The sequence below is a fragment of the Aspergillus uvarum genome, assembly GCF_003184745.1.
Source record: "Aspergillus uvarum CBS 121591 unplaced genomic scaffold BO82scaffold_116, whole genome shotgun sequence".
In the NCBI taxonomy this organism is placed as follows: domain Eukaryota; kingdom Fungi; phylum Ascomycota; class Eurotiomycetes; order Eurotiales; family Aspergillaceae; genus Aspergillus; species Aspergillus uvarum.
Window position 1 is genome coordinate 1 of NW_020291413.1, and position 25,461 is coordinate 25,461.

Below are 25,461 nucleotides of genomic sequence, written 5' to 3' on the forward strand. Positions count from 1 at the left end.
CTTCTGTCTCTACGATGGACTGTTGAGAGCGGCTGGTGGCGCCGATCCAGGTGGGTGCAAGGCAAACGATTTCAAGGATTCACCCCTGATATATGTCTACAGCTATGCAGGGTGTCTCCTGTACAATGTCGGCTCCTTTATGCTCCCTGCGTTGTACAGCACTCTAGTCAAGATCTGGATTGCGAACATCGACTCTACCCTGGTGGTTACAACGGATGTCTATACTTATATCGGCACTGTTGCCGAGGTACTTAACGAAGGTCTTCCTCGTGCCGTCTGGGTGACTATCGCCGATCAGGTTACGCGTTCATACGAGTCTCGTCTAGAACTCGCACATACTCTGGTCGCGTTCCAAACAGTCCTCGGTCTGATCATGAGCATAATTTTCACCAGCGCAGCCAAAGCCTTCACGGCCACCTTCGTCCCGCGTGAGGCTCGGAAAGCAAGTATTACCTATGTTCAGATTAGTGCATTCTCAGCCCTCAGCTCTGCTATAGAAGTTGCAGTATCCAACGCCACAAGGGCTCTGGACAAGCCCGACGTTCCTCTCGTGATTAGTTCGGTTAAGGTTGTCGTGAACATTATCTTGGATCTCCTGATCATATCCAAGTTTCATGTGGGTGGTTGGTCTCCTAATATTAACATGCAGGCTGCGATTCGTCTAAACTGTGACATGGTCACGGCTCTTACTGGCTTAGCATACTTCATCCAGACAATAACCTGTCCGAAGGACGACGCAGCTGGCACTGGATCGGAATATATCCCAAATTTTCTGCCTTTTAACGCTTCTCAAACCAGGTTTGATCACCTTTGTCGAGTCGGCAGTTCGAAATGCGCTATACCTCTGGTTGGTTGCAGGAATCGTGACGATGTCCGCAGACTATGCTACAGCATGGGGGATATTCACCTCAATTCGATGGGGTTTGATCATGGTGCCTGTTCAGGCACTGGAGGCTACGTCTCTAGCTTTTGTGGGGCATTTCTGGGCTATCTTCAAGGGAAATAATATACAAAGCGGGTGTTGGAGAAATCTTGCAAGTGAGTTCCAAGTCATCGAGCAGCTTTCGGGTACAAAACTTATGCTTTGTAGTGGTCGCGCGACCGGCTTTTCTCGCTGCTGGTATAGCTTTAGCTATCGAAGTACCCATCTGCATCCTTCTGGCTACTGTAGGGCGCAAACCGTTTGCATATTATCTAAGTCAATCGGAAAGGGTTGCTGAGATCACGGCTCATATGTGGCAGACGATAGATTGGTGAGTTTACAGTGGCTACGACTTCTAAAGTACTGATTGTCCATCATCACTCATGCATTCAAGGTGTTACATTCTTTATGCGATCTCTACCCAGCTTGCTACCGTACTGCTGGCCACCCGTCCAATGTGGTATCTCGTGCAGAGTCTTATTTATAACCTTCTTTACGTCCTTCCTTGGGCAATTGTCTGCCAAGTTGCTCACCTTGATCCTCAAAATGCTGAATATATAAGTTTTGTGGGAAGCAACCAGCGATATACATTTTACCAGGTAAGAAATTTGAGAGTCAAGATTGCTGAGTTCCACTACGAAATCGTAGTCTCCATATGTAAAATTGGGAAATACTTCTCGAGCCTTCAATACAACCATCCAAAAGTATTTGCTAGTAGAATCTTCCCCATTCACGTCGGAATATGTGGTTCATCAATTGCTGAAAGCCGTCTTGGTATGAAGATTATTGGTGTGGCTGGCTTTCGAAAGCCCCGGTCGATTTGGATAAAGGCTAACTCTCATGCTTCAGAGGGCAAACCGGTTTCATATACCTCGGATGACTGAGAGGAACTGTTCATTTGAACTAAGATAGCAGGTTGATTAGCATCAGAATGTTGACAATGTGATATTATGGCCTCTCGTGCTCCGACTGACCTTTTTCGGCATCATTGGCATGATGTTCAACCACAAACCTAACCTCAAAGCACTTGGAACCATAACGTAGCTTTTCGGCAGAGATTGAGGCTCCCAGAGCCTCCTGATAGCAGGTGAGGAACTGTCTAAAATCGGACTTTCGCATGCTGAGACCCCTATGGATGTTGTCTTTCTCGGTCTTAAAGTGACGGTAGAGGACATCGGGACGGGGAAACCCTTGCAGGCATTGAGGGCAAACGACACTTATAGTTGACTTCTGAATAATCACTTTGAAAGCACTTAGCTGTTTTCCTAAGCTTGTCATGTTGTACTTTGATAGAAGAACCCGATGCCGTACTGTGCTCCGGGGAATTGGAGAAATTAAATAAGATAAGAGACCATGTCAAGTGTGGTGTACAACTCATATTGATTATCAGACCCTCCATCGAGTGTACCGAAACACTGCTACTCTAAAAAGAGCATTTTTCTGCGGCAACCAAAGCCAACTATTACTATGCGTCGACAAGTCATATACATTCTATGTACACTAATGTATAACTGACTACATTCACAGGCATTGACCTTCATACCAATTTATTCGCTCAACCAAAACAACTGATTGGATCAGAAGCACTCCGACTGAATTTACTCTTACGGTTTTCCTTTGCCTTCTCCCGAGCCTTATCCAGATCCGACTCCTTGAATCGTCCTTCGCGTACCGATGCAGCCATGTGATCCAGAATAATCCAATTCCAGCCAGCTTTAACCACTGCAAGTGTTGCCGAGCTTCCGAGTCTCTTGAACTCGCCCCAAGGAAGGCGGTCATAAAAACGATACCGAAGGTATGTTACCACGAGATCATCAGGCCCTCTTTCCACACCGGCAAAAATGATGATCTAAACATGTCAGTGGAGAGACCTCCAAGCAATTCAAGGACATAGCGAACCTCTTGTTCTTGCGATGTAGTTTTGGTAAAGGGCAGCCATTTCTTGAGGCCTTTCCAGAACGGGACAGTATTGGTAAAGCAGTCCATTACTCCTCTGAGTAGAGAACCAAAAAAGGGGAATTCAAAGATTTAGGAAGACCTAGGCAGCCGACGGATTCGAGGCAGTTCTGCATATGTGACTGATTTCTGTGGCTCGAGCTCTTTACTTATAACTCGTATGTCTACCATGATCCGCTTCTATCTATAAGCTAATGCTTGAGATAATTTATGGAGCAATAGAAAAGATTCAAAGGCCATCAAGGAGCGTTATGTCCGATCAACCTGATCTCAAATCTAAGCGAACGACCAGTTCGACTCTGAGTATATGTTCTGCGTCGCGGTGCGGGATTCACACAAGCTTTGATGAATGTGTGTCATTCAAAATAGCCGTATGCGTTTCAGTCAGTGTACAGTGTTTAGTCTACTGCCTACTCATTCGGCCATTTTGCTTAATACTCCAAGGATCGATCAAACCTAGAATTCATCTTGCTATTGTTGACTTATGCCGCCCCGATTTGTTTGGTTGCATCTCGTTTGGTTGCGTGTCTTTGTGTTCCGCCGCGTTCCAATGCGCTTTGCTGCGTTCCGTTCCCATCCATACGTTTTTTTCTCATTCTCCAATTCATCGTAACTGTTTTTATTGTTTCAGCTAATCTTGTTCGATGTTTTTCGAGGCATGATGGGTCACACTGATCGTGGTGGAAGTGCTAGAATTTCGTCGCGAAAAATGCCGGTCGTTCAAACCGCCTTCTTTCTCAGGCGGTTATAATCCTATATACCACATCACGTGATGCTATGGGAGGAGACGTGGTCAAATTTCGGGCAAATGTTTCCTGCCTTACGAAGAAAATTCTGGATAATAGCAGCTAATAGCCAGGACTACCAGCCAATATCTTAAAAGTATACAGCCTGTTGATACTTGAAGAACATTCTTTCGATTAGCGCATCGTGTACAGTGAAGTCGCAATGGCTGTGGACCAGTTCTAAATATCCGTGATGTGGAGCTTAATGATGAAATTCTGGAAAAAGCCAAAAAGATCTGCTACCTGATGTTTGCATCTAGAGATTTCAGACACTTACATGAGTGAGACTGCGGGTCGTTATGACCTTCTCTTTACCTTGCAAAAAGACAAGCTCTATCTTAGGATCTTCAGTGTCTGAATAATGCACTTGGGCTCGGGAAACAGATAGTCATCACAAAGCCTTCCCAATGCATGTTGCACATAGGTAGAGCAATTGATAAAGAACGAAAAGTAAGAAGTGGATAAAAACCGTACTTCAGCAGCAATAGTAAGTGTTGTATCAGGCCAGGTTTTGACCATCATTTTGAGTTGGTGCCCAATGTTTCATGATCTTCAATCACGTGCCAAGTCATCTCATCAGGTGCCTTTGATTACCCCGCCATGCTCAATTCAGCCCCACTCCATTTACTTTTCCACTACACTTAATATCCGAGTCTCCTTTTCTTCTCGAAAGCAAATCACTCACTACTAACTCTAACGGGAGTACAGCCTTCATGATGTCGCAGACAACATCAGAAATACCACATTTATCTGAGGACGACCTACCAGAGAATGCGAATACAGAACGAAAGATCTTCGCGAATTGGGCTTCCTCGGTCCCGTTCAAGAAGCAAGCTGAAGATTTTGAGATCCATAATTCAGTCGAATTAGACATCAAGCTGGCTCCCTTCCTACAATCTCTCAATCTTTCTAGCAAGGTATACAGTTTTCCTTTCAAGCAGAATATACACCTGACAAGAACACAGGGGTATTCTTTGGTACAGATACCGGGACCGGAACATGCACCATTTCACCACAGCAAAGGCGATGCTTTCATCATACCAATCGAAATACTTGCCGGTAGTCCGAGCGCCTCAGGGAAGCCTCTTCGAGAAGGAAAGCGGCTGTTCATGAAGGCAAACCACGAAGTGAAGATCGGACCGAAGCTGCGCCTTCTCTTTATTTTACTCTAGCAGACATATTGCGCGAATCATGCTGCTCATGGGGGATGATATTTGGTGTTTGAAAGGTTGAAAGCAGGCTGTGGTTATCACCGGGAAATGAAGGACACAGCGGTGGGACAAGCAAATGCGGTTGAGCTATAACACTTGAGGGGAGCCTGGAGAATAGACTCAGCTCGTGTGACTGACCGCGGGATATGGAGTTGCTGGTCAAGACACAATTAGCATCACTTGTATTTCTAGAGAATTGAGCCAAATCGTGCGACCCTGTGTGAGCCAACATCCCATCCTCTTCAGGTCTGGCTTGGATTTCCATAAATGAGGACTGTAATGACACTCTCTGACTGTTCGACTCGGCGCGAGGAAGTGTGGAGAAGGTCGTGAGTTCATGAGAGTCTTTGCTGGGGTAAACTGTGACATTGGCTTGACGGCTCAAATTTTCGCTGTTATCCGTCGGGCAATCATCATGCCGTGGGTGAGCATCCCCGGACTCATTGGCGACATGACAAGGCGCGTGCGTATTCTGAATCGGATTTCGTCGGCCGCGTTTCGTTGTTTGTGAGATCATTTCGAAGTCTCCGGTCATGTTTTCAAACCACTCCGAGATATCGTGCTCCGATACAAAGGGGATATCCGTGTCATTATTTCGGGCTTCTTCCATAGTCTCAGAATTTTCGCCGTAGTCTTTCAGTAAAGATTTTGCGAGCGACGGTAGTTCCTGAATTGGGATACTCTGAAATAAAGCATGTTCAAAAATCGTGGCTCGAGCAAGCATCCCCTGGACGGCCCTCTTTTGGACAGGCGTTGTGGAGACTTCCTGCATTACTTTTAAGAATAGATGCTGGATGATTCCTCTTTGAATTCCCTTCCGTACAACATTTTGATCCGATTTGGGATATCCATGGTCTCTGACAAACTGAGTCATTTTCCCAGCACGACCAGTAGCAGCAGTTTTGTCTCCGACGCCCACAGCTCGGATCTTCTCGTAAAGGGTATCTACCTTGGACTTCCAACCGTGCTCAGTTTCCCAGGCGGTAAATTGATGGGCCAGAGATAATTGGCTAAGACCTTTCAGAAGTTTCTGTTCTTCGCTTGGTGTCTTATTGCCGTCAACTTGTTTCAAATGATCGACTCTTTTATCTGCAAACTGCAACTCTTGTTCGTTTTGCAGGATGTCGGAAAGAGAAGCGTTGTCCTTGCAAAATTTCAGAACATAAGGGAGCTGCTGTATCACGGATTTGATCAACCTGGTAGAGAAAAGACCTTGGGCGGACAGTCGCTTTCGTTTTCTCGTTGCATCCGGCGAAGTCCGTCCCTTTCTTTTACTTGTTGCATCCTGCAAAGTATGGGTCGAAGACAAAACAGAAGTACTTCGGCCCGGTAAATTGGTAGGTAGGTCAATAGAATCCCTTTCACGAGTAGGTATACTTTGCGAAGAAACTTCTGCCTGAGAGATCGTGGACTGAGGGATGATGGCACCTTCCGAAGAGCCATTACTATGTTCCACCTCAACACCATGCGAAAGGCACTCGCTCTCATTCCAGCTAGCATTTAGCACACGTCCAATTTGAGTCAGAGTCTCGAGAGCCAGATGGCGATGGATACTGAGAATTTCACGAGGAGTATCGCGGAGCAGGTTTAATGCTGATATGACTTCGGTTTCTAGTGGTGCCATGGCGAGTATCTTGGTAGGTAGGAATTCTGAGAGACTGCGAGATGAGTGCCACAAATATAGTTTTAATAGGGAGGGTTTCGAGCAAGCGGGGAAGGAAAAAAGCCCGAACGCCAGAAAAGGTCACTCACCAATCGAAATGTAGCTTGTTGGCCGACGGCCAACAAGCTACATTTCGATTGGTGATTTCGTCCGCAGTCCGCCATGAACGGGCCCTTGTCACCAAACTACTCAACTTTCACTTTCAGTAGCCGTTGGGCCAGAACAATAGCCACACCAGAAAGCGGCCGCAATGCTACAATGATCTGTAAGACATAGTTCCGTTGGTTAATAACCATCTATAGTCGCCTTGATTCCTTTAAATTTAAATTACTGAGCATTGGAGAACACCTTCTTCAGCGCCTCGAAGGGCTGCTTCGCAGACAGCAGTCTAAACAATGGAACAATGGAGTATCAGACCTCTCTCTTTCTGAACGCATGGTGTAAGTTACTCATCAGACCTTGCGCGGAAAACGTCTTCAAAGTGGCACCTTTGAGCATTCGTGTGACCGAGGACTCATGTTCTTCATTCTTTATTTTGTGCTATTTCCGAAACCACAAAAAGAAACACTCACAGATTGCTGGAAACAAAATCAACATAGATAATTCTAGGTGCCTTTCGGCCTTTGGTAATCGAAAACATTGGCCTTTCAATCTTGAGAAATTTCCGAAGGTCGTTAGGTAGGATGATGCGCGTAATGGAGGGAGGGGTTGTCCCGCACTAGAAGATAGCGGACTTGGACCAGTTCGCAAACCGAGTCACGTGATCTAAAATGGGCATTCAAGCCTCCAGGCTGCAACTGCCTTCTGACCGTTCCAGCCTCCTTAATGGCAGAAAGCTTCCCAGACGTAATCTATCTTGGCGGTGGCGGATGGGGAGAGATGGGGAGAGATGGGAGAAGAAGGTCTCAACATACATGCGGCTGACCCGCGATCAGCATACGCTCTAAGAGGCTTGACAACAAACGATCCATTCATTTATCTTTGAGCCGCTAGATAGTCGAAAGATTGGTATGTATCCTGTAATTTGACTACACCCCCAGTGTCAGCATGGACGTTACTCCACTTTGCCAAGGGGAAAGGTGTCACAGCCAAGATAAGCTGCAGTGAGCTTGAAGGATAATCGCCGTTGATTTTATCACATGCACCTGCAAGCCACTGTGATTGAACTTGCATGCCAACAGTCGTCAAATAATTGTATTCATGATACGCCAACAGGTTCTATCACGCCTAGCTCACGTAACTCAATCTGTGACTTGACATACCGGGGTTCTTACAAACTACCTTTGACTCATGTTCACTAAATCTTTTTGAATTTGTGAATGTGAAGAGCATGCGTTGGAATATTAGAGTACAGACGTGTTGGGAATAGAGGCTGTGTTATTCGGAATAGACACCTTCACAGGCTTCGATCAGTATGTTTAGGTCAAATGAGTGTCCACTTGCTGGCTTCTCAAGGATATTGATGGGGGACAACAACAAGGTCAAAGCCTCCAATAGGGTTCCAAGAGGTCAGAGCAACAACATAAGTACACTTTTTCTTAGCAAGTGTCTTGGGCTGCAGCTAAAAAGTCGAAGTTGTTCATATTACTACTTGTTGTACTGGGTTTATTGTTTATTATATGTTAAGAGACATTCAATATAAATATGGAGTACCACATCGAGACCAGAGTTTCTCTTATTGGGTTTCAAGCACAAGGAGAAATCAGATCCCAAGTTATATTCACCAACATTAGTTGTGCACGGTCAGTAAGTAACTCGAAAAAATTTGATCTATGATGCACTTGCTTAACTTCAAAACAGCAATGACAAAATTCTCAGCCAAGGTTGTCAAAGAATTCGCGCAAGGAATTCCTTGGAGCAAGGTCATAAAAAAGGCCGCAAACATCGATCGAGGAAGACGCGTTTTCCCTAGCCAGACGCCCAAGAACGACGCTAAATACAATTTGCGACTGGACAAAGGCTCGGTGGTTGATGGAAAGCATGAATTGATCCTCCAAGCCAACAAGAATGCTGCAAATCCAGGTGTGAAAGCTGCAGCCTCCGAGGATAGCCATAAGATTTGGGCCAAGATTCTCGTTGACCCTGAAAACCCAAATGATGACAAGGCTGAAGAAGATTTGATTGCATCATTCAAGGAAACCGATTGAATAGGTGACACTGTTGGCATGGCTTCAACCCTTTTTTCACACGAATCGGCCATTCTCGATCGTCTTATTCAACCATTCGATTCTCGTCACTCGTTTCAGTCCAGAATTTCTTTGGGTAGCGATACTTAAAGAAATCTGATTTGACGTACAACTTTGTATCTAGGAATGAAATATTAGAAGTCTCCAACAAGCTTTCTTTCTTTCCTGTGCGTAGTCTGAGATTGTTGATCCACTATTTCATGACCGTCAAAGCTTTTGTGGGTTTCGCGGTTGTAACGTGTTTGAGACGGGGCTAAGTGGGGCTAGCGGGCGCGAACCAGTAGTAATGGAGATACCGCGATGAGGGGACTCGTAAAATACTTAAAAGGCGGCGGCGACCTTCTCACATAACACAGATTGTCACTTTCGAAGCCAACAATGAAGTTGTCTACTGCACCTGCGTGGAAGAACACCTTTTTTTCTAAGAGCTATCATCACCATAAAACGCACTTGGCTTCAAGAATACCAATCACCCCCTTCCCCCATCTCTTTGAAAAGTCTCACCGATTTCTGCGTTTTATGAGCTCCGCAAGCATGCCACAGCCTGACGCGGATCTTTTCCGATATACCAGTGGCCGTTGGCTATGGAATGAAGAGCAGCAACTGCGAGACCGGTTCTCACCTTTCAATGTGCTTGAGCTGCAAAGAATCGCAGCGCAGAGTGTTGGAGCAGATACGTGCACTGCAATCAAAAAGCTGGCAGAAGGATCTTTCAACAAAACCTTCAGGCTTGAGATGGGTAATGGATTATCCGTGATTGCAAGAATACCCCATTCTATTGCTGGGCCTAGACACTACACTACAGCCTCTGAAGTCGCAACCATGGAGTTTGTAAGTACTGAACATGTTTTTTCCGTATGATATCTCTAATAGAGAATCCAGGCCCGCACAATCCTCGGGATACCAACACCTCAAGTGTATGCTTGGAATGCAGATGTGAATAACTCTGTCGGTTCTGAGTATATCATCATGGAGGAAGCCCCCGGTACAAAGCTGGAAGATTTATGGGATATTTTTTCTCTCGAAGAGAAGATAGAGGTCATGAAGGACCTAGTCCAACTAGAGAAAAAAATGCTTCAAGCGCCACTAAATAAGTAATGTGTTCGCAGTCAAGTCTGGTCTATTGTCTTGCTAATAATGACTTAGCTATGGGAGTTTGTACTATGCTGGCGCTGATATAAGAGACGCCGTGCCAGCAGATACCTCTGCAGAAATATCTTCTGAGCTCAAAGACAAGATACGCCGTCGTTTTGTCATCGGTCCAATCGCAGAAAGACACTATTGGTCCAAAGAACGTGCAGAGATGGCGTTGGACCGAGGACCATGTTTGTTCCCTGTTTCTCCTTGTCGATCTAACTAACATCTCGTAAGGGAAACAACCACAGGATTATGTGCTCTCCCTAGCTCACCGAGAAGAGGCATGGATTCAGCAGTACGCAACTCCAAGAGCCGAAGAGGACCCGCTGGTGACCTCAGCAACGCAAAATTCTCCTAACAGCCACATTTCTCTGCTGCGGAAATATCGTAAAGTTGCTCCTTATTTACTTCCAAACGATCCTATCGTGGTTGCACCATACATATGGCATACCGATTTACACGCTGGAAATATTTTTGTCTGTGATGGTAAAATTTCGAGCGTTATAGACTGGCAAGGGCTCTGGGCAGCACCATTGATCCTTCAAGCACGTCATCCAAGACTAGTTGAATATAGTGGTGAAGTCATTTTGAAAGCCCCGGAGAACTTCAAACAGCTTGATCCAGCGGAGAAGATTCGGATCAGAGGCCTCATGAGTAGCTCGATACTGCTCTACCTCTACGAAAAGCAGATTGCTAAAGAGCTTCCCCTTCTCGATAAAGTCCTCCGATTTGATCACGGTAGAACAAGGTGCAATCCAATTTTGTTCGTGGGCGACACATGGGATGACGAGCTTCTACCCTTGCGGGAATCTCTAATCAAGCTTGAGAGGTAACCGCGTCTCGGCAAATTCTGTATAGTGTTTCGCTAATAATACTTCAGATATTGGAATGAATTAGGGTTTGACATTCCATGTCCTATCCATTTCACTGAGGATGATCTTCGTGTTCATGCAGAGGAAAGTGACGGGTGGAATGATGTGCAGGATTTCTGGAACTCTGTCGCGAACTTAGTATCGAGGGATGGCTGGACCCCGCATCATCTATATAATGATGCCATTTCTCTGTTTACAGAGCTACGAGAAATTGGTCTAAAAGCTATGGTAGGGAAGGAGAGGGATGTATTTGAGATCCAGACACAATGGGTCAAGAAGCATTAGCCCGACCATTTTTTAAACGGCTACGATTGTTCCGACCCCCGGGCCGAAACTCAAATATTGACGCTCATATATATGATCTGAGCACATTTATAATACAAGCTTACCATCGCATCACTAGTGCGTCTTCAAATTATGGGGCTTTTAAACATGTTATTTGGTACAAGGTTATGACATCATTCGGAACAGCTTAGAAGCACTACTTTGGAAGTAGTATAATGCTAGTATTACCGTGACAGAGCTCTTTTAACATTTCTTCCGTCTTCGTGCAAGACAACTTATCCCACCGTTCCGACATCAATTTATAGTTTCTTTATGGCAAAGAAAGGATAAGCGAGCATCACAGAGGGATGTGTGCAGATGTACCTTCAAACAGCGACTGCTAATTTCCTCGCGCACTAGCACTTACTACAACGCCTCAAAAGGTCCTGAGTTGCTTATCGGTTTGGTGGGAGAAAGCCATTAAGCTGGCGCGAGCGATATGCAGGAAGGGCCTGATTAATCTGACGGAGGTACCCTCTTTGCCGATAGGCCCTCCATTTTTGTTCCCATACTTGATTGATATTGTTGCGGAAGGATCCTTTCTCGCGCGCGAGAGGTGTCGGGAGGGTGTTTCTTCTCCAGGCCTACTGCTTCCTTAGCTAGGCGGTCTGCGGCCTCTTTTCTAGGGTCGCCACTTCAACTTCCCTTGAAAACTTCAAACTAAGTTACATCAAGTAAAGGCTGGGAGCCGGTTAACCAAACTTAAGTTGGTTGTATCAACTTCTAAAGTACAGAGGGTCTCGAAACCGGCTTGAGTAACAAACACATCACTGTTGTTTTTGAATCTGACTGCCAAATTGTTAGCGTGATTTTCTTTATTGAGCGGGTCGCATCAAAGGTATGAGATTGTGTTATATAATCTGTCGAACGCGCCAACCTTACGAGATACAATACAAGTCTCGTACACCGCACTCTGAAGGTCTTGGTATTTCTCTGTAATCTATACTGAATATGTCACCTGAGGCAAAGCGAAAATTGAGAAATGTCAAGTCTATCAAGCTCAACAATATAATCGCGCTAGCATCTTTGCAGTAAGATTCTCAAACAATGTTGATATGTTCATTGGTTAGGCCAATATTGTGGGTTACTTTATTCGATCTAATTATGAAAGATTATTCATTCTTGCCTCGTATGGAGAAAATGGTTGCACAAAAAGGCTTGATCAAGAGCCTGTATGAAAGCCATATACGGCAAGAAGGAACAACTATAGATGGCCTTTTCCTCGACTTGCTTACACTGACAATACAGCCATTTCAAAAACACACTCGATCGTGACAAAATCCTCTGATTTGAGGATACAATCGATAAAGTGTCCAACATCATCATGATCATATGTGAGAATCCCATGAGAGATATTGCCGTCTCCGACACGTAATGATTTCATGGGATACATAGTCTTTGATGAACATTTTTCGGACATGAGGTCAGCGACAACTTGCAGTATAGCTTGGCGACTTGTGACTGCGATATGTCTTGCTTCCCGAATTGGCTCGTTAAGGAACGGTAATTTTATCTGTATCACGCTTGGAAAGCCTCTGTTTCCCAAGTCGCGTTGCTCAAGTCTCTTTGGAGATAGTGAGTCGGTTTCTGTCACATGACCATCCAGTCTAGCTTCTGTGGAGAGTCAGCTGCCGCCTTCCATCGTATCCCTGGCAAAGGTCATTTATTTGGTCCCTCACCTATTTCTTTATAAACTACCTCATCGTTGGGCAAAACTTCATCCTTCAGGTTTGTGGTCTGGTTGGGCTTGATTGACAGTTCCGGTGTCCGGGGCAGGTTTATGCTGCAAGTTGCTAATTCATTCTTCGAGATTCGATGATTGTGATTGACGAAATATTCCCCAACACGTAGTGCTGAAAAATGATGAAATCTCACAATGCGTATGTCACCTCCAAGCTTGATGACTGCATGACTTCAACTCGCTCTCCATCCGCCTCTACTGTATAAGCCAAAGCAACTACTTCGCTGTCGCGTTGGCAGGTCAAGACTCCGACATCCTTACGGAACACAGCAGATAGATTCGCTAAAGTTGTTGGTTATTCCTTCGCTTCGCCAGTAATGTGCTAAATATGTACTCACCTATTGTTTGTTCGCGATAGAAGAGCTCGCGTGTTGCAGTTCCTTTCATCCTGTATCTGGCTCTTAGCAATTGCTGATGCTGTTGTGACACGCAGTCCAGGAGATTAGGGTTGACTAAATACTCGCCTACCAATGAACCAAAGTATATTATCGAAATTCCAAAGGAATGTTGTCAAGAATGTCCCGATATTACCATCCCATTCCTGAACACCTCTAGTCTCATTTGATGAGAAAGAGAATTCCACGGTACAGTACCACGTTCCCACAATTGAATTTCATGGTTCCGATTTGTTTTGATAATCATAAGAAATGCGATTGATACCTGTGATTCAAACTTACACATGATCCTGCAGGCTTGTTGAAGTTGTTAATGTTCTTGGTCGGGTGGCCGTAGGCCTTGGCAAGAATTTCTGCAATCGGCAGACGACAAATTGGCATTCGATCGACCCAGTGATGCTCACTGATAATGGCCTCTGTGAGACAGAAGATGAATACCGGCATATACACGCTGATGGCCAGTCCGTAATCTCGAAAACCATTTGTTGATATCCTGGCCTTCTTCTCCACGACATGTTTGCCGAAAATCCAAACTCTAACCATAACCTAAAGCGCAGGAAGAAAATTGCCAGTTGGGTAGTCCCCTAGACAATCAATTACGCGCACAAGTACCTGCCGATAATAACCCCGAAGCCCATATACTACGGTGCTTCCAGCAAATGCCTAAAGGTCCCAACCAACCAGGGTGAGCAGTTGAAACGCCGCAAGCGAAAGTTACAAAAATTACATAGACAACCATAACCGTGTAAATGGGTCACATATTCTTCCGTAACCGCCTCGGAGGAATTTTCTTTTTCATCTATCTCTTCATCCTCAAGTTACATCTGTATCGGTTGATGACCACTTGCAATCTCTCTCATGGCTCTTCGAGGACGCACTACCATGCTCTGTATACGATCCCAATTCAGTAACACCAAGCGCATAGCTCGGCCGGCACATTGCTTGGGTTAGCCAGCTGAAATCACGGGGCTCTGTCAAATCTCCCGAAAAGCATGCTGTGGTCGTTTAAGAGGGGAACCTTCTATTAAGGTTGAGAAGGGACGAGAAACGACCTTGGTCGGACGTGACAGGTATTGCGTCTGGTGAGGCTGGTGTATTAAAACAAGAGTACCTCTCCCACCCCGTGTAATCGGCTCAAGAAAAATAATCACGCTAGCATCTTGGCACTGACATTTGGAAACAATACTCATATGTTCGTTGATCAAGCCAATTTCGAGATTTACTATACTGATTGTCCACCATCACTCATGCATTCAAGGTGTTACATTCTTTGTGCGATCTCTACCCAGCTTGCCACCGTACTGCTGGCCACCCGTCTAATGTGGTATCTCGTGCAGAGTCTTATTCATAACCTTCTTTACGTCCTTCCTTGGGCAATTGTCTGCCAAGTTGCTCACCTTGATCCTCAAAATACTTGGACTTATCATAGCCTCGTTTTTGGAGAAAGCCTGGTGTTTACGTTCTCAGAGATTTGTTTGAACATTCTCCTGTGGTTTTGGAAATCTCGGTAAAGCTTGTTGGTGCTATACCATTACATGTACGAAGAACTTAGGATCACGTTACTAGTTTTTGTATGATGGCGTAAAGGTGTATCAGTGTAGGTAATCGTACAAATTGATATGCTACAAGTGATTGTCTACGCCAATGATATTGATGGAATGCCCGTTGATCGCACCAGAATCGATGGGCAAGGAACAAAGACCAATGGTAAGCATCGTTCAACGAACGCAGGCGGAGGTAATGATTGCTTCCGTGTGGTAAACGGTGCACTTAGCTACGAGATATCAACTACGAAACGCTATATGTGCAACTGTTGCGAGACTGAGGAATTCATGCTAGTAGGGTCGAAGACAGCTTCATAGCGTAGAGAATAGCCTACGTATCCATTGAAAATCATCTCATTCGTTGAACTCATTGTTCAGCCTGTTCAACGAGGAATTGTTCAATCGGGCCGGCTGTTGAACAAGATCGCATGGAAATTTGGGAACTGGAACAACGCTTCGCTTCTCTGATTCAACGCGAGAGAAACCAAAATGATAGTACGCCTTTGGTGGGATGAACTATGGAGATGACTACATAACGTGTTCAACTACGAATTGGTGTATGTGCATTTTGCGACGTTTAGGCCAGCGGGTAAAATACTTTGCACGCCAATCGCAGCCGACTGTGGGCCTTTTGCGTAAATCTGGTATTGCGTGTGCCAACACCTTGCATATGCTGAATAAACCACTAAGTGCAGGATTTGTTCTGATGAGAAAAAATAATAATTGGTCCAACAGCAAAAGGAAAAATCCGCGAAGAGGCTAGTTTGTCATCAATGCTACGAATAGGATACTGATGGTCAAGATTATGTGGATATCGGTGGAAATGAGCAGCTAAGAAATTTGGAGTTTGGTTGCAGCCAACTGCTCGGGTCCTAGATTAATGGGCTTGGAACCTAGAAAAGACTCTTTGACGGAAAATCTCTTCCTCCGGCTCCGACCGTAAGTGGATGTCATCAGACACGCCCAGGTGGCTCCTGACGACGTAGGCCAACCGCTATCCGACCGTGCTATTCGACAATTTATGGAACTCTCATAAGTTGAATGGCTAGGACAGTAACAGCTCACCAGACTACAAAGCACTATACTTGGAGGCCGAAAAACGGAGAAGATTGGCCGAGGAGAAGAGGAAGCAGGCGGAGAAGGAACGAGATCTAGAGCGAGAACAAATGCGTCCAACCAGCTTTGGAGAGCTTATTCGTTACTACCACAATTCTTTTTCACAGCGCTTAAAACTAAAGCATCATCTCGATCAACCATAGGAAAGATACCGCCGCCTATAAAAAAGTGCTGTCCGCTGCGGTTCCGGCCGTGAATAGACTGCAGTACTATTTAAAAGCAGATCTACCGTTCGGTATACAGCTACCTACAACCGTTAGATCAAGATGCGGGGCTCTTATCCTAGCTATAACTCTTTTTAAAGATCCTCGAAGACGAGTTCAGCAAAAGACCTATAAACAGTAAACAGGACCTTAAGAATTATAAACAATTTTGCGTTGAAAATCACGTCCGCAATATTATTACGAAGCTGTATACTATAGATGCTGCTCGAGACGAATTCAGATTAGACAAAAGTGTCCAGTTTAACAACCATACCAATGCTCTTAATACTCTTAACACAGATAAAGAGAATAAACATAAGAAGAACAAAACAACCAGTTCTTAGCATTCCAAATTCGATCAATTCTATATCTATCGCGTGAATAGCGAACAAGAAGCTCTATTAATAACGGTCAAATATAAACCACCTTACAAGCTGTCCGTAGAAAATCTTCGCGCAGAATTCGAACCGATGGATTTCTGGCGTAAGACAGTCAGACCAGCTTTTGTTCCTATAAAAAGACCTAAGAGATTCAGATATAATACCGTCTGGTTGACAGGCTCGGCAGTAATATCAAAATACTATATTATAATCCAGAAAGATCTCGAATACTCATATTTAATAAACGGCCTCGCCTTGGTCCTGCTGAAAGTCGACTATAACGATCCAAGTACGCTGTACTACCACCTCTGCAAACCAAATATAAAAGTTAATTATTAAAAGATAAAAACCTGCTACAGCAGCCGATAACATCTGTTGCCCGAGTTCTGTACCTGTGCTTAATAAGTTTTTAATCGGATATCAAAATCAGAAGTAAAGAAATGCGGCGCGGACGTATCTGCCGGAATAAAAGACAAGCTTCGGCCATATACATTTACAGATCCCTATATTAGAATTGCAGTATAATCTACCCAGATCGGAGTATACAGTCTCAGAATACACCAGCTCCAAACTTATTACATCCGAATATATTCCGTTATGGTCGCCGGTGCAGTCGCCTCTCAAACATCAGATTGCTACTCGATCACAACATAACTGTACGTCTTCGAATCCTAAGTCCTGTTCAGAAAACATCGGTCTTTCATCCGACTCGAGGCAGATAACACTACAGAAAAGCGAGAATAATATCTTAGCCAGTTACTATCGTCTTCAGCATCTCCTTTTATATATTCATCGGCTCGTCGCACACGCTCTCGCCACAGCCAAAATAATCGACACCAGGAGAACACTACACCGTTCTGTATTCAGCATTCTTTGCTAAATCTATAACAGAACAGTAAACTGGATATATAATATCCCAATATCAGATTTCACCGTAAAAAAAACAGCTAATATCACCTGATCAAAGCAGAGACCATAATAAAGCAGATCAAGCAGCAGCTGGACAAAAACATCAACTATAGCTGTATACTAATCAAATACAGTATTATAGCACATCAGAATACCGTTTAAGATCACTTGCGCTACATACAAATATATAATAGTCGGAGAAAAAAACCACACGACCATCCTGGTATCATGTATCCCGCAAGGCCGAAATCTATAGTCTACTGTCGCGAGTATAGAAATCAGCTGTACCAGTATTTCTGAATAAGCTCGACTTGAATAAGTTTTACTTTCATCATATACTGGAGAATTCGCCATATTCTGCTGACGGCTTGATATAGCAAGCCGATTAGTTTACAAATACAAAAGAAAGCGGTGGCTCGTAAGATTTCGAGGTCTACTAAAATAATTTGTCTATCCGGGATTCTGCACAACGACCTTCGGCCGGACAATTATATATGAGATACGGAATGAAATAGAGTTTTGATTATCGACTTTGATTGTTCCAAACTTGATCTCCGGTTCATTCGAAAACGCCAACTATCCTCCTGCTGTGGAACTGAGGGAGGTGGGCGAAAGCAACTTCATATAATCTGCAATTGAGAGCAATCGGAGCTAGAACTCAGTGTATAATACGCCGGCTTCAAAATAATCGCTGACCATTATTACAACATTTATTCTGGAAACCCTTGCTCAAGATGTCTGTTTAAGCACTTCGGCATCAATATTTCAATTCCGTTCTCTCTCAGTTTCCTCTTCTGACAGCCAACAATCATAACTTCTTGTTGGTTCCGTATAGTAGTAGTAGACCAACCAAATCATAAACCTCCCTCACTAGCCTTCAGGCATTCTGCTTGAATTAGGTGAACGTTCGAAAAAGACTTTAATTTGAGGTGTTCTACGGCGCTTTACCGCCATCAACGGCAATGACAAGGTAGGACTGCCACGTCACAGCGAGCGATGGTGCGGGGTGCTGCGCGACTATTGGCACAATGATAGGCAGGTTTTTTTGCAAGAATTGTACAGTACCAATGGCCTCGAATAATACGTCTTATGAGGCTTCAGTAATTGGATTTTTCAACAAGATGAAGATTGCATGTTCGCAACATTTTAGATAATGAATACTGATTCATTCACTGTGGAAGATGATGAGCGCGTCTACGCAAATACTCAACGTTCAACAATTGTGTTTCTAGCATCAAGAAGAGCCTAGGAAGGGCCTGACTGAAATGTATTTTGTATGTCACTGCAAATATTTGTGAAACATCACCTCTCGTTCGTTGTCCTCAATATCAAGGCCGTCGAACAACGTATGTAATACGCAGGTGTATGCCCTTAGAGATCCTCGCTGCGAAACTATTGCCAGTCGCTGTTCTGTCTCACGCTTGCCGTAATGCCTCATCAAGTGCTTGGTAATCAGTGAGGAGCTTCTCCGTCAAGGGTGCGTTGCAGACCGAAATTGGACGGACCACACCCAACATATTGAGAAGCGGTCGATTCCTACCATCTGTTCTTAGAACAACATCCTCAGCTAGCCACGCATTTTTGGTGTGATATATGACTCACACTCTAAGATCTCAGAAATATAATGCAAGATTATTTCAAGACCGATGAATAGTGCCAGGCCATATGCCTTCAAGAGGTGGAGTGCCTAATCATGTCACGTCTGATAGTCAATTCCCATTCATCCAAGCTAGGTAAACTGCTCAAATCTACGAGGATCTTCGTCTCTCTCAAAATTGCGAAGAATCCTTCTTCTCTCGCCTGTTATGACTTGGCCTGTGCAACTTCCTCACATAACATCTGTACTGTTGCCAGCTTGAGGACAATTTTTTCTCGGACAGCGAAACAATCATAATTGGCAACTGGAAGATTATTTCGTGCATTAAAGATGTTCGATATATGTAGATTACGAACCGTCACCTCGGCATTCTCGATGTACTCTGCAAATGGTGTTAGGATTAGAAGAGTAAAAGTAAGTATTTATTAGTGGAGGCACGAACCTAGAGCTTGTTTCAAAGTACAATGTGCGTGTATCTGTTGAATAAGTTTCTCAACATGTTCCAACTCCGGCATCGTGTTTGCTGCGAATATCTCAAAGTTGGAAGGTGAGAATCTCTTGTGAGCATCTGAATCTGGTTCAGCAGATCTAAATGGCGAGAATGGCTTAAAGTGAAAAATCAACTTACCTTGCAAAGATATTGATCGAAAGTATGCGTAGAGAACATTGTCTCCTGCTTCATCAAGCCTTCTACTCTCCGCCTCGAGTCCGGTGAGGGCTGCAAAGTAAATAGCAAGAGGATATTTCCAACTAGGTGCCAGGCCGATCAAAATCTCCTCGACAGCCTCCAGACGACAATACACTTCATTTCGAGACAAAGGTGAAGAATTCGACAACCAAACTTCCTTACGAAATCGAATAACATCTTTTGGCCAGGATGGTTTTCCACCGCGAATCGGGATTTGATGGAACTCGTAGAAACAAGGCGGCGAACGGCGTAGCCGATCATTTTCAAAGAGCTTTTGAGCAGAAAGAACCATGTGTTTGCTTTCAATTTTCAGGGACCTCTGCGAAAGATACTCTCCGAAATAATAAGGTGTGGTGTTTCGAAGCTTTGAGAAATCTTTCAAATCTGTGTCGAAGCCGCGAAATACCCGAATCAAGTCCAGGTCGCGAAGGAACGTCCTTTTGCGGAAAAGCGTTGTGTCAATGACATAAAGTTTGATTTCTTCTAAGCGTGAGCTGTCGTTTGTGCTTAAGTGTCGGAAATAGATGTATTGGATTGCAAAGAGTAATGGACTGGTCCAGGAGACGAAATTGTCCTGCACTCCTTCTTTAGACCACCATCGAAGGTGCTGATTCAACGTATGAGCCACCCGTTTGCGCTTCTCATCGCTCAACCGAGAAAAGATATCTTCTGAAGAGGAGTTCAAATTTTGACATGCCGCCATCGAGCGTACCCATGAACCATCCGTTTTCCCATCCGAGAAAGGAGAAACCACGCGGAAAAGGTAACGTGGAACATCTGGAGATATTGCACTGTCGGCAGATGGGTTGAACAACAACCTTCTGACACTTTGTTCGTCTCATTCAAACCCGTATGTCTCAACTTTTCCGCCAGACTATCCATCTTGGATAATCACTTGAATCTTCTATGCAGTAGTCTCTCGAGGATAGTGAAAAAGAAATGTTGCAGTCTACTCAATTTTGTAGCTGTGCTTTGTGACGCTAGACGGGCGGAGTATGGGCGCTTGTTAAGGATATTAAAGTCAATGACGTCACGGTCATGATGTCCAATCTACCCCGCTTCTGATTACTCTCTTCAGCGTTTAGTTCAAAGCACTCTACGAGTTCTTTCGAGAGAACTTCCCCTACTAAAAAATATACCCACAGTCGAAAAGACAAGGCTGGGCCTGAAGAACAGACGCGGGTTAGCTCAGATATGAAATGGTCACGCAATTCATTTCTGCCTGGTTTCTTGACTGGCATTGGTCATGATGACACACAGATTATGCGATATTAGCAGAGAAATTTACACACATTTTCTAATTGAGTGACTAATAAGGCACGGGGTAGATTCCATTCTCAAAGTGCATATTCAAAGCTGCCAAACGTCAAAGACCCAATTTAGCAGCCGTTGCCGCTCCCCTGCCTTCTTCGACAATCGTACAATAAAGGGGCTAGTCCCTGTTGTTTTTCACCTTTGTTTTTGCCTGCTATGTTCGCACTGGACTCGCGGGATACGGCATTTGCCAAGTCAACTTTGCGGCGGATACAGTGCACGCTGTTCCTGGTGGCGACCATGGCGATGAAGAGCCGATGGTATGGGTCAGTTTCGATGTCGCGACGACCTTTACAACTGCAGGGCTAGATGAACAGCGGTTGGGTGAAACGGAAAATATAGTAGATATTGGAATTGGCTTGACCAACAAACACATCACTATTGTTTCTGAATCTCACTGCCAAGATGCAAGCGTGAGGGTTCTTATTCAGTGGGCCGCGATAAAAGTCATAAGGTTGTGCAAGATACTCGCATTCCAATATACTACTAGCCCTACCAAACGAATACCTGTCTTGGACACGGTATTTCAATGCGATATCGCCTTAACATATGATCCGGATCTCAAGCAATTACACAAGGATCAAGACGCGAACTTTTCTATCAACCACGGTGTGATGGTGAGTGTGGCTCGTCGTTTCGTCGAAGAAATACAAAGATGGTCAGATGACTTCAGCATGTAAGATGAATCTCAGAGGTTGTGGCACCTTATGTTACGCATGTATGGTTTAGTTGTCACATTGAGCACGGTTCAAGCGTAACTGTTTTGAGAACTGATACTGTAACAGCACATGTGATCAAGCCAATTAATGCTAACTACGACCCGCAGTTTGTTGGGCATGAATGCATGTGGCCACATCGTATCTGCGAGACTGTCATCGCCAATACCGGTAAAAGGCATCTTACTTGTGAGTCAAAAACATGATAATCAGCAGGACTAACTTCAGATTTATCTTGCTTGAACCCCCAGGTCAATGCTTCCAAAACGTATCATCAAGATAGTTTCCAGTGTTGAGACCTCGCAACGAACAAACATCATGGACCGAGCAACACACATAATCGACCCGGACGGGGAAGTTATAATAGTTCTACAAAATCCCAATGCCCCTTTTGCAATACTAGGTGAAGCTATAACCAGCGACAATCTTGCATATACCTTTCCCGGACCGAGCAATGGAATTCAGGACTCCGCGGAAAGGTTAGAAGCCTTGAGAAATGAACCGCCTGAAACTCTCAGAAAGAGGAAGAAACATAAGAAGAAGAAAGGGTCTACTTCTGGATGGCGTGCTGTTCACAATACATCAGAATCTATACACCCATCAAGCGAAGAGTCTGCTCCTGGGTGGCTCGCGGCCGAAATACCCGTCGCAGAGCCCAGTGAACAATCCGCTGAACAACCCGCTGATGAACTGGCTGAACAATTCATTGAACAACCCGCTGATGAACTCGCTGAACAACCCGCTGAACAATCCGCTGATGAACCCGTTGAAGAACCTGTTGACGAACCCGTTGACGAACCTGCCGAAGGACCTGCCGAGATTGCGGTCACTGAACAGTTGGAGGAAGAGTGCTTCCGCATCCAAGTCTCCGCGAAACATTTGATCCTCGCCTCCTCAGTCTTTAGAAGATTACTCACTGGTGGGTGGAAAGAAAGCATAAACTATCTACAAAAAGGCTCAGTGGAAATCACTGCAGATAGTTGGGATGTCGACGCGCTCTTAATTATGCTTCGCATTATACATTGTCAGTCCCGTCAAATACCGCGTAAATTGACCCTTGAGATGCTCGCGAAAGTTGCTGTTTTGACCGACTACTACAACTGCAGGGAGGCTGTGGTCTTTTTCGCAGATACATGGATTGACGCTCTGGATGATTTTATTCCCGCAACATACTCTAGGAATTCGATTCTCTGGCTATGGGTTGCCTGGTATTTCAACCTCCCCGCCAAGTTTAAAGAAGCCAGCTCAAGTGCTATGTCTTCAAGTAACGGCTGGATTGATAATATCGGGCTTCCAATTCCCGACAAAATCATTAGTACGGGCGCTTTAATCCTCAGATATGCTTGATTACTAATTGAAAGCAGGATCGATGAATGATAAAAGACAGGAAGCAATTGCCGGCCTTATCCTTCGACTTGAAGAAACGCGCGATGAACTCCAAAACGGCAGTAAAGGGTGTGGCTTCGAATGCAGCTCAATCATGTACGGGGCGCTGACAAGAGAAATGCATTTGAATGATCTGTTCTGGCTAAGGCCTGTAGCTCCTTTCCCGGATTTGAGCTACAGATCCCTTGTGCAGAAAGTGTTATCGTTCAGATCGCCGGTATGGTACGGTCCCACATCGTATCGATCTAATTACCGCCACAATTGTGTTTCTTCCACATTCGAACTGCTTTTTGGCGTGTTGGAAGATACAATTGAAGGCCAGGACCTGAATGATTCTGTCAATATGTAGTAAAGGAACTGCCGAACTTTATCTTGTCGTTGATAGTTTGTCGCCTACCGAAACAAGAGCATTCCTGTCCAGCCAGTCGCTGGTTGATGTAGTAGAGATATTTGCAGATGCGATGATGGAGACGAAAGCGACTTGTAGTAATGCCCCTTGGTATTCTTACAGAGCCCTTGTCTTTGGTCTTCTCGCTAGATATTGAAAGTTAACTTAGTTTCCTTCAAACGACAAGAGCCGGAGCTGGACAAACCAAAAACTCCCCAAATCCAGCAACGTACGTATATTCCAATTCACCAAATCGCTGTTCATCTGGCTCTGCAGTCGTAAAGGATGTCGCGACATAGAAATCTACCCATACAATCTGCTATTCACCGCCAGGGTCGTCGCCAGGGAAAACGAGTATGTTTTCGTGAGTGAGATCCTAGAATATCGAGTGACAGAAACCACAACCGATGTGTCATCTGATTCAAGAGCCCTGTGCGGATACTTCCGCAACAATAACTCCTTCAGCTTGGACTGCAAAAAAAAGCTTTCAGTGGTAGCCAGTTGCCAGAACTAAATCTTGCTCTGTGCCCCTGCCCACCGTCCTATTTATAAGCATCAATTTCCAGTCGATCGAGCTATAAATACACGACGGTGATTTCACAAATGCACGGCCCTGATCCCAATCACTAAATTATAATAATGGAAGTTGCTTTGATTCCGGGAATTTGGGTTGCGAGAATACATTGTTGATAGGCAAGGGGTTGTCGCCGATAGTGCTAAAGTTTAATGGAGAGCAAGCGTCATGACCGAAAATTCATAGGCATCCTTCAACTCACGCGTCCAGGCTCCCTAGAAGTATGTTAGAACAGAGACGACCTGCGTTAGAGTCTGGATCGTACCGATGAGCAGCAGAGTCTCTGGAAACTCCTCAAGAAAGATCTCGCTTCTTTCCAAGAGCGAAGCTCCGAACCCCCCGCATCAGGTACTGGTTCAGGCGGTAGCCGTGTTCGCCCCATGCCTGATGCACTCGGAAACCTTCCCATCCTACGGCCAGACCGAAGCAGTGTGCAAAGGACCGTATAATCCTTGTCAAGTCTTCCATTCTCGCCCCGTTAAGACATTTCAACGTCCACTGAGCTCACACCTAGCACCTTGGTCTTGCCGATATTATCGTCAATTGCTGCTTTCTTGGCTCGGGCAAATTGTGTTGGCAAGTTAAAAGATGGGGCACTCGAAATTTCTGCCATTGTGGGCAGCCCACCTAAAGAACCCTATGAGCTTTGCTGTTGTGATTAGGAGAATTACAGTACAAATTCTGCGGATGTCTTCTGCATCATATCATTCAGTTTAAACATTATAGTAATTTCACTGTTGATTGAGAAGTCCTCGTTGATTAAATCACATCACAAGCAATATTCCAGCGAGGCGTGCTGTTCTCGTCTATACTCGCAAACTTTAACGATCGAGCAAAACTAGATATAATATTGTTATTTGTCGACGCTACATACAATATAATTAAAGAGCATTCGATCAAGATCTTACGGTATGCTGGAGACTTTTCCCCTTCTGTGTCTTTACAGTTGTCTGCGCTCTTGAATTATGCATTTTCTATACATTTCAAGTATCTTATTAAATGCCATATCCATGGCTAGACCTGATGTAAGTACTCTCAATTTCGCCTGGATTGCCAGTTTCTATCAATTCCAGAATTTCAAAATTGCTGATGCGAAACTCTCGATGCCACAGAATAATCTAAGCAATCAAATTCAGCTCGAAGCTTGGAGCGACGCCGATTGTCAGGGTAGTACGGCTTTCACAACCTTCACTGAGAATGTTCACGGACGCAATATATCGAACGCATTTGCCTCGCGCAGTTTCAAGCTCTCGCGGGCCCTTCAAGGAAACGAGCAATTGGATATCTCTGTGACTAGCAACTTTTCCACGTGGTACGCGGACAAAGATCAGCTTTCTAAGAACAGTTCGTCCTGCCAAATTTTCGTTCGAACATATTACGCTATGAACGGAAGCACAGAATGTCACAATACACCCAAGTTTACATGCCATCGACTCTGGATGAACGCTGGTCTC

General features: G+C 44.7%; 13 protein-coding genes across 13 annotated transcripts; 8 read left to right on the plus strand and 5 right to left on the minus strand.

The window, feature by feature from the left end:
• Positions 1–139: 139 nt before the first annotated feature.
• BO82DRAFT_379514 (uncharacterized protein) lies at positions 140–1,257 on the plus strand (the record flags this gene model as incomplete). The annotated part of the gene is made up of 4 exons (XM_025637693.1): positions 140–616; positions 650–722; positions 799–1,038; positions 1,091–1,257. 4 exons carry the CDS (start codon positions 140–142, stop codon positions 1,255–1,257), a joined length of 957 nt encoding a protein of 318 aa, XP_025485706.1.
• A 503-nt stretch (positions 1,258–1,760) lies between these two features.
• Positions 1,761–2,200, minus strand: BO82DRAFT_410014 (uncharacterized protein; the record flags this gene model as incomplete). The annotated part of the gene is made up of 2 exons (XM_025639754.1): positions 1,761–1,825; positions 1,897–2,200. 2 exons carry the CDS (start codon positions 2,198–2,200, stop codon positions 1,761–1,763), a joined length of 369 nt encoding a protein of 122 aa, XP_025485707.1.
• Positions 2,201–2,477: 277 nt separating this feature from the next.
• BO82DRAFT_298508 (uncharacterized protein) lies at positions 2,478–2,908 on the minus strand (the record flags this gene model as incomplete). Its single annotated transcript, XM_025631989.1, has 2 exons — positions 2,478–2,771; positions 2,822–2,908. 2 exons carry the CDS (start codon positions 2,906–2,908, stop codon positions 2,478–2,480), a joined length of 381 nt encoding a protein of 126 aa, XP_025485708.1.
• Positions 2,909–4,379: 1,471 nt separating this feature from the next.
• On the plus strand, positions 4,380–4,776 carry BO82DRAFT_349124 (uncharacterized protein; the record flags this gene model as incomplete). The annotated part of the gene is made up of 2 exons (XM_025633864.1): positions 4,380–4,587; positions 4,622–4,776. 2 exons carry the CDS (start codon positions 4,380–4,382, stop codon positions 4,774–4,776), a joined length of 363 nt encoding a protein of 120 aa, XP_025485709.1.
• On the minus strand, positions 4,442–6,537 carry BO82DRAFT_387960 (uncharacterized protein). The gene has a single exon (XM_025638351.1). It carries the CDS (start codon positions 6,496–6,498, stop codon positions 4,822–4,824), a length of 1,677 nt encoding a protein of 558 aa, XP_025485710.1. The 5' UTR covers positions 6,499–6,537; the 3' UTR covers positions 4,442–4,821.
• Positions 6,538–7,790: 1,253 nt separating this feature from the next.
• Positions 7,791–8,223, plus strand: BO82DRAFT_21388 (uncharacterized protein). Its single transcript, XM_025630724.1, has one exon. The coding sequence runs from the start codon at positions 7,952–7,954 to the stop codon at positions 8,177–8,179; it is 228 nt and encodes a 75-aa protein (XP_025485711.1). The 5' UTR covers positions 7,791–7,951; the 3' UTR covers positions 8,180–8,223.
• A 27-nt stretch (positions 8,224–8,250) lies between these two features.
• Positions 8,251–8,779, plus strand: BO82DRAFT_359963 (uncharacterized protein). The gene is made up of 2 exons (XM_025636715.1): positions 8,251–8,283; positions 8,338–8,779. The coding sequence occupies exon 2, from the start codon at positions 8,340–8,342 to the stop codon at positions 8,682–8,684; it is 345 nt and encodes a 114-aa protein (XP_025485712.1). The 5' UTR covers positions 8,251–8,283; positions 8,338–8,339; the 3' UTR covers positions 8,685–8,779.
• A 478-nt stretch (positions 8,780–9,257) lies between these two features.
• On the plus strand, positions 9,258–11,017 carry BO82DRAFT_298516 (aminoglycoside phosphotransferase family protein; the record flags this gene model as incomplete). Its single annotated transcript, XM_025631991.1, has 5 exons — positions 9,258–9,554; positions 9,606–9,817; positions 9,870–10,048; positions 10,095–10,689; positions 10,741–11,017. 5 exons carry the CDS (start codon positions 9,258–9,260, stop codon positions 11,015–11,017), a joined length of 1,560 nt encoding a protein of 519 aa, XP_025485713.1.
• A 1,165-nt stretch (positions 11,018–12,182) lies between these two features.
• On the minus strand, positions 12,183–13,184 carry BO82DRAFT_387963 (uncharacterized protein; the record flags this gene model as incomplete). The annotated part of the gene is made up of 4 exons (XM_025638352.1): positions 12,183–12,670; positions 12,736–12,926; positions 12,962–13,079; positions 13,136–13,184. The coding sequence occupies 4 exons, from the start codon at positions 13,182–13,184 to the stop codon at positions 12,288–12,290; spliced, it is 741 nt and encodes a 246-aa protein (XP_025485714.1). The 3' UTR covers positions 12,183–12,287.
• A 1,196-nt stretch (positions 13,185–14,380) lies between these two features.
• On the plus strand, positions 14,381–14,845 carry BO82DRAFT_359965 (uncharacterized protein). The gene has a single exon (XM_025636716.1). The coding sequence runs from the start codon at positions 14,440–14,442 to the stop codon at positions 14,701–14,703; it is 264 nt and encodes an 87-aa protein (XP_025485715.1). The 5' UTR covers positions 14,381–14,439; the 3' UTR covers positions 14,704–14,845.
• A 4,302-nt stretch (positions 14,846–19,147) lies between these two features.
• Positions 19,148–20,511, minus strand: BO82DRAFT_379522 (uncharacterized protein; the record flags this gene model as incomplete). Its single annotated transcript, XM_025637694.1, has 4 exons — positions 19,148–19,323; positions 19,384–19,509; positions 19,570–20,450; positions 20,492–20,511. The coding sequence occupies 4 exons, from the start codon at positions 20,509–20,511 to the stop codon at positions 19,148–19,150; spliced, it is 1,203 nt and encodes a 400-aa protein (XP_025485716.1).
• Positions 20,512–21,452: 941 nt separating this feature from the next.
• BO82DRAFT_244735 (uncharacterized protein) lies at positions 21,453–21,623 on the plus strand (the record flags this gene model as incomplete). The annotated part of the gene is made up of 1 exon (XM_025630818.1): positions 21,453–21,623. A coding segment is annotated over one exon (171 nt), but the record flags the coding sequence as incomplete, so codon positions are not given.
• BO82DRAFT_359969 (uncharacterized protein) lies at positions 21,530–23,524 on the plus strand. Its single transcript, XM_025636717.1, has 2 exons — positions 21,530–22,974; positions 23,024–23,524. The coding sequence occupies exons 1-2, from the start codon at positions 21,978–21,980 to the stop codon at positions 23,392–23,394; spliced, it is 1,368 nt and encodes a 455-aa protein (XP_025485718.1). The 5' UTR covers positions 21,530–21,977; the 3' UTR covers positions 23,395–23,524.
• Positions 23,525–25,461: the final 1,937 nt, after the last annotated feature.

What these genes read in the sequence shown, in the direction of transcription:
- BO82DRAFT_387960 (XM_025638351.1), bottom strand. Translation starts at nt 6,498, where the DNA reads ATGGCACCACTAGAAACCGAAGTCATATCAGCATTAAACCTGCTCCGC.
- BO82DRAFT_21388 (XM_025630724.1), top strand. Translation starts at nt 7,952, where the DNA reads ATGTTTAGGTCAAATGAGTGTCCACTTGCTGGCTTCTCAAGGATATTG.
- BO82DRAFT_359963 (XM_025636715.1), top strand. Translation starts at nt 8,340, where the DNA reads ATGACAAAATTCTCAGCCAAGGTTGTCAAAGAATTCGCGCAAGGAATT.
- BO82DRAFT_359965 (XM_025636716.1), top strand. Translation starts at nt 14,440, where the DNA reads ATGCATTCAAGGTGTTACATTCTTTGTGCGATCTCTACCCAGCTTGCC.
- BO82DRAFT_359969 (XM_025636717.1), top strand. Translation starts at nt 21,978, where the DNA reads ATGGACCGAGCAACACACATAATCGACCCGGACGGGGAAGTTATAATA. An exon ending in AATTCCCGACAAAATCATTA is followed by an intron (nt 22,975 to 23,023) that starts GTACGGGCGCTT and finishes AATTGAAAGCAG; the next exon opens with GATCGATGAATGATAAAAGA.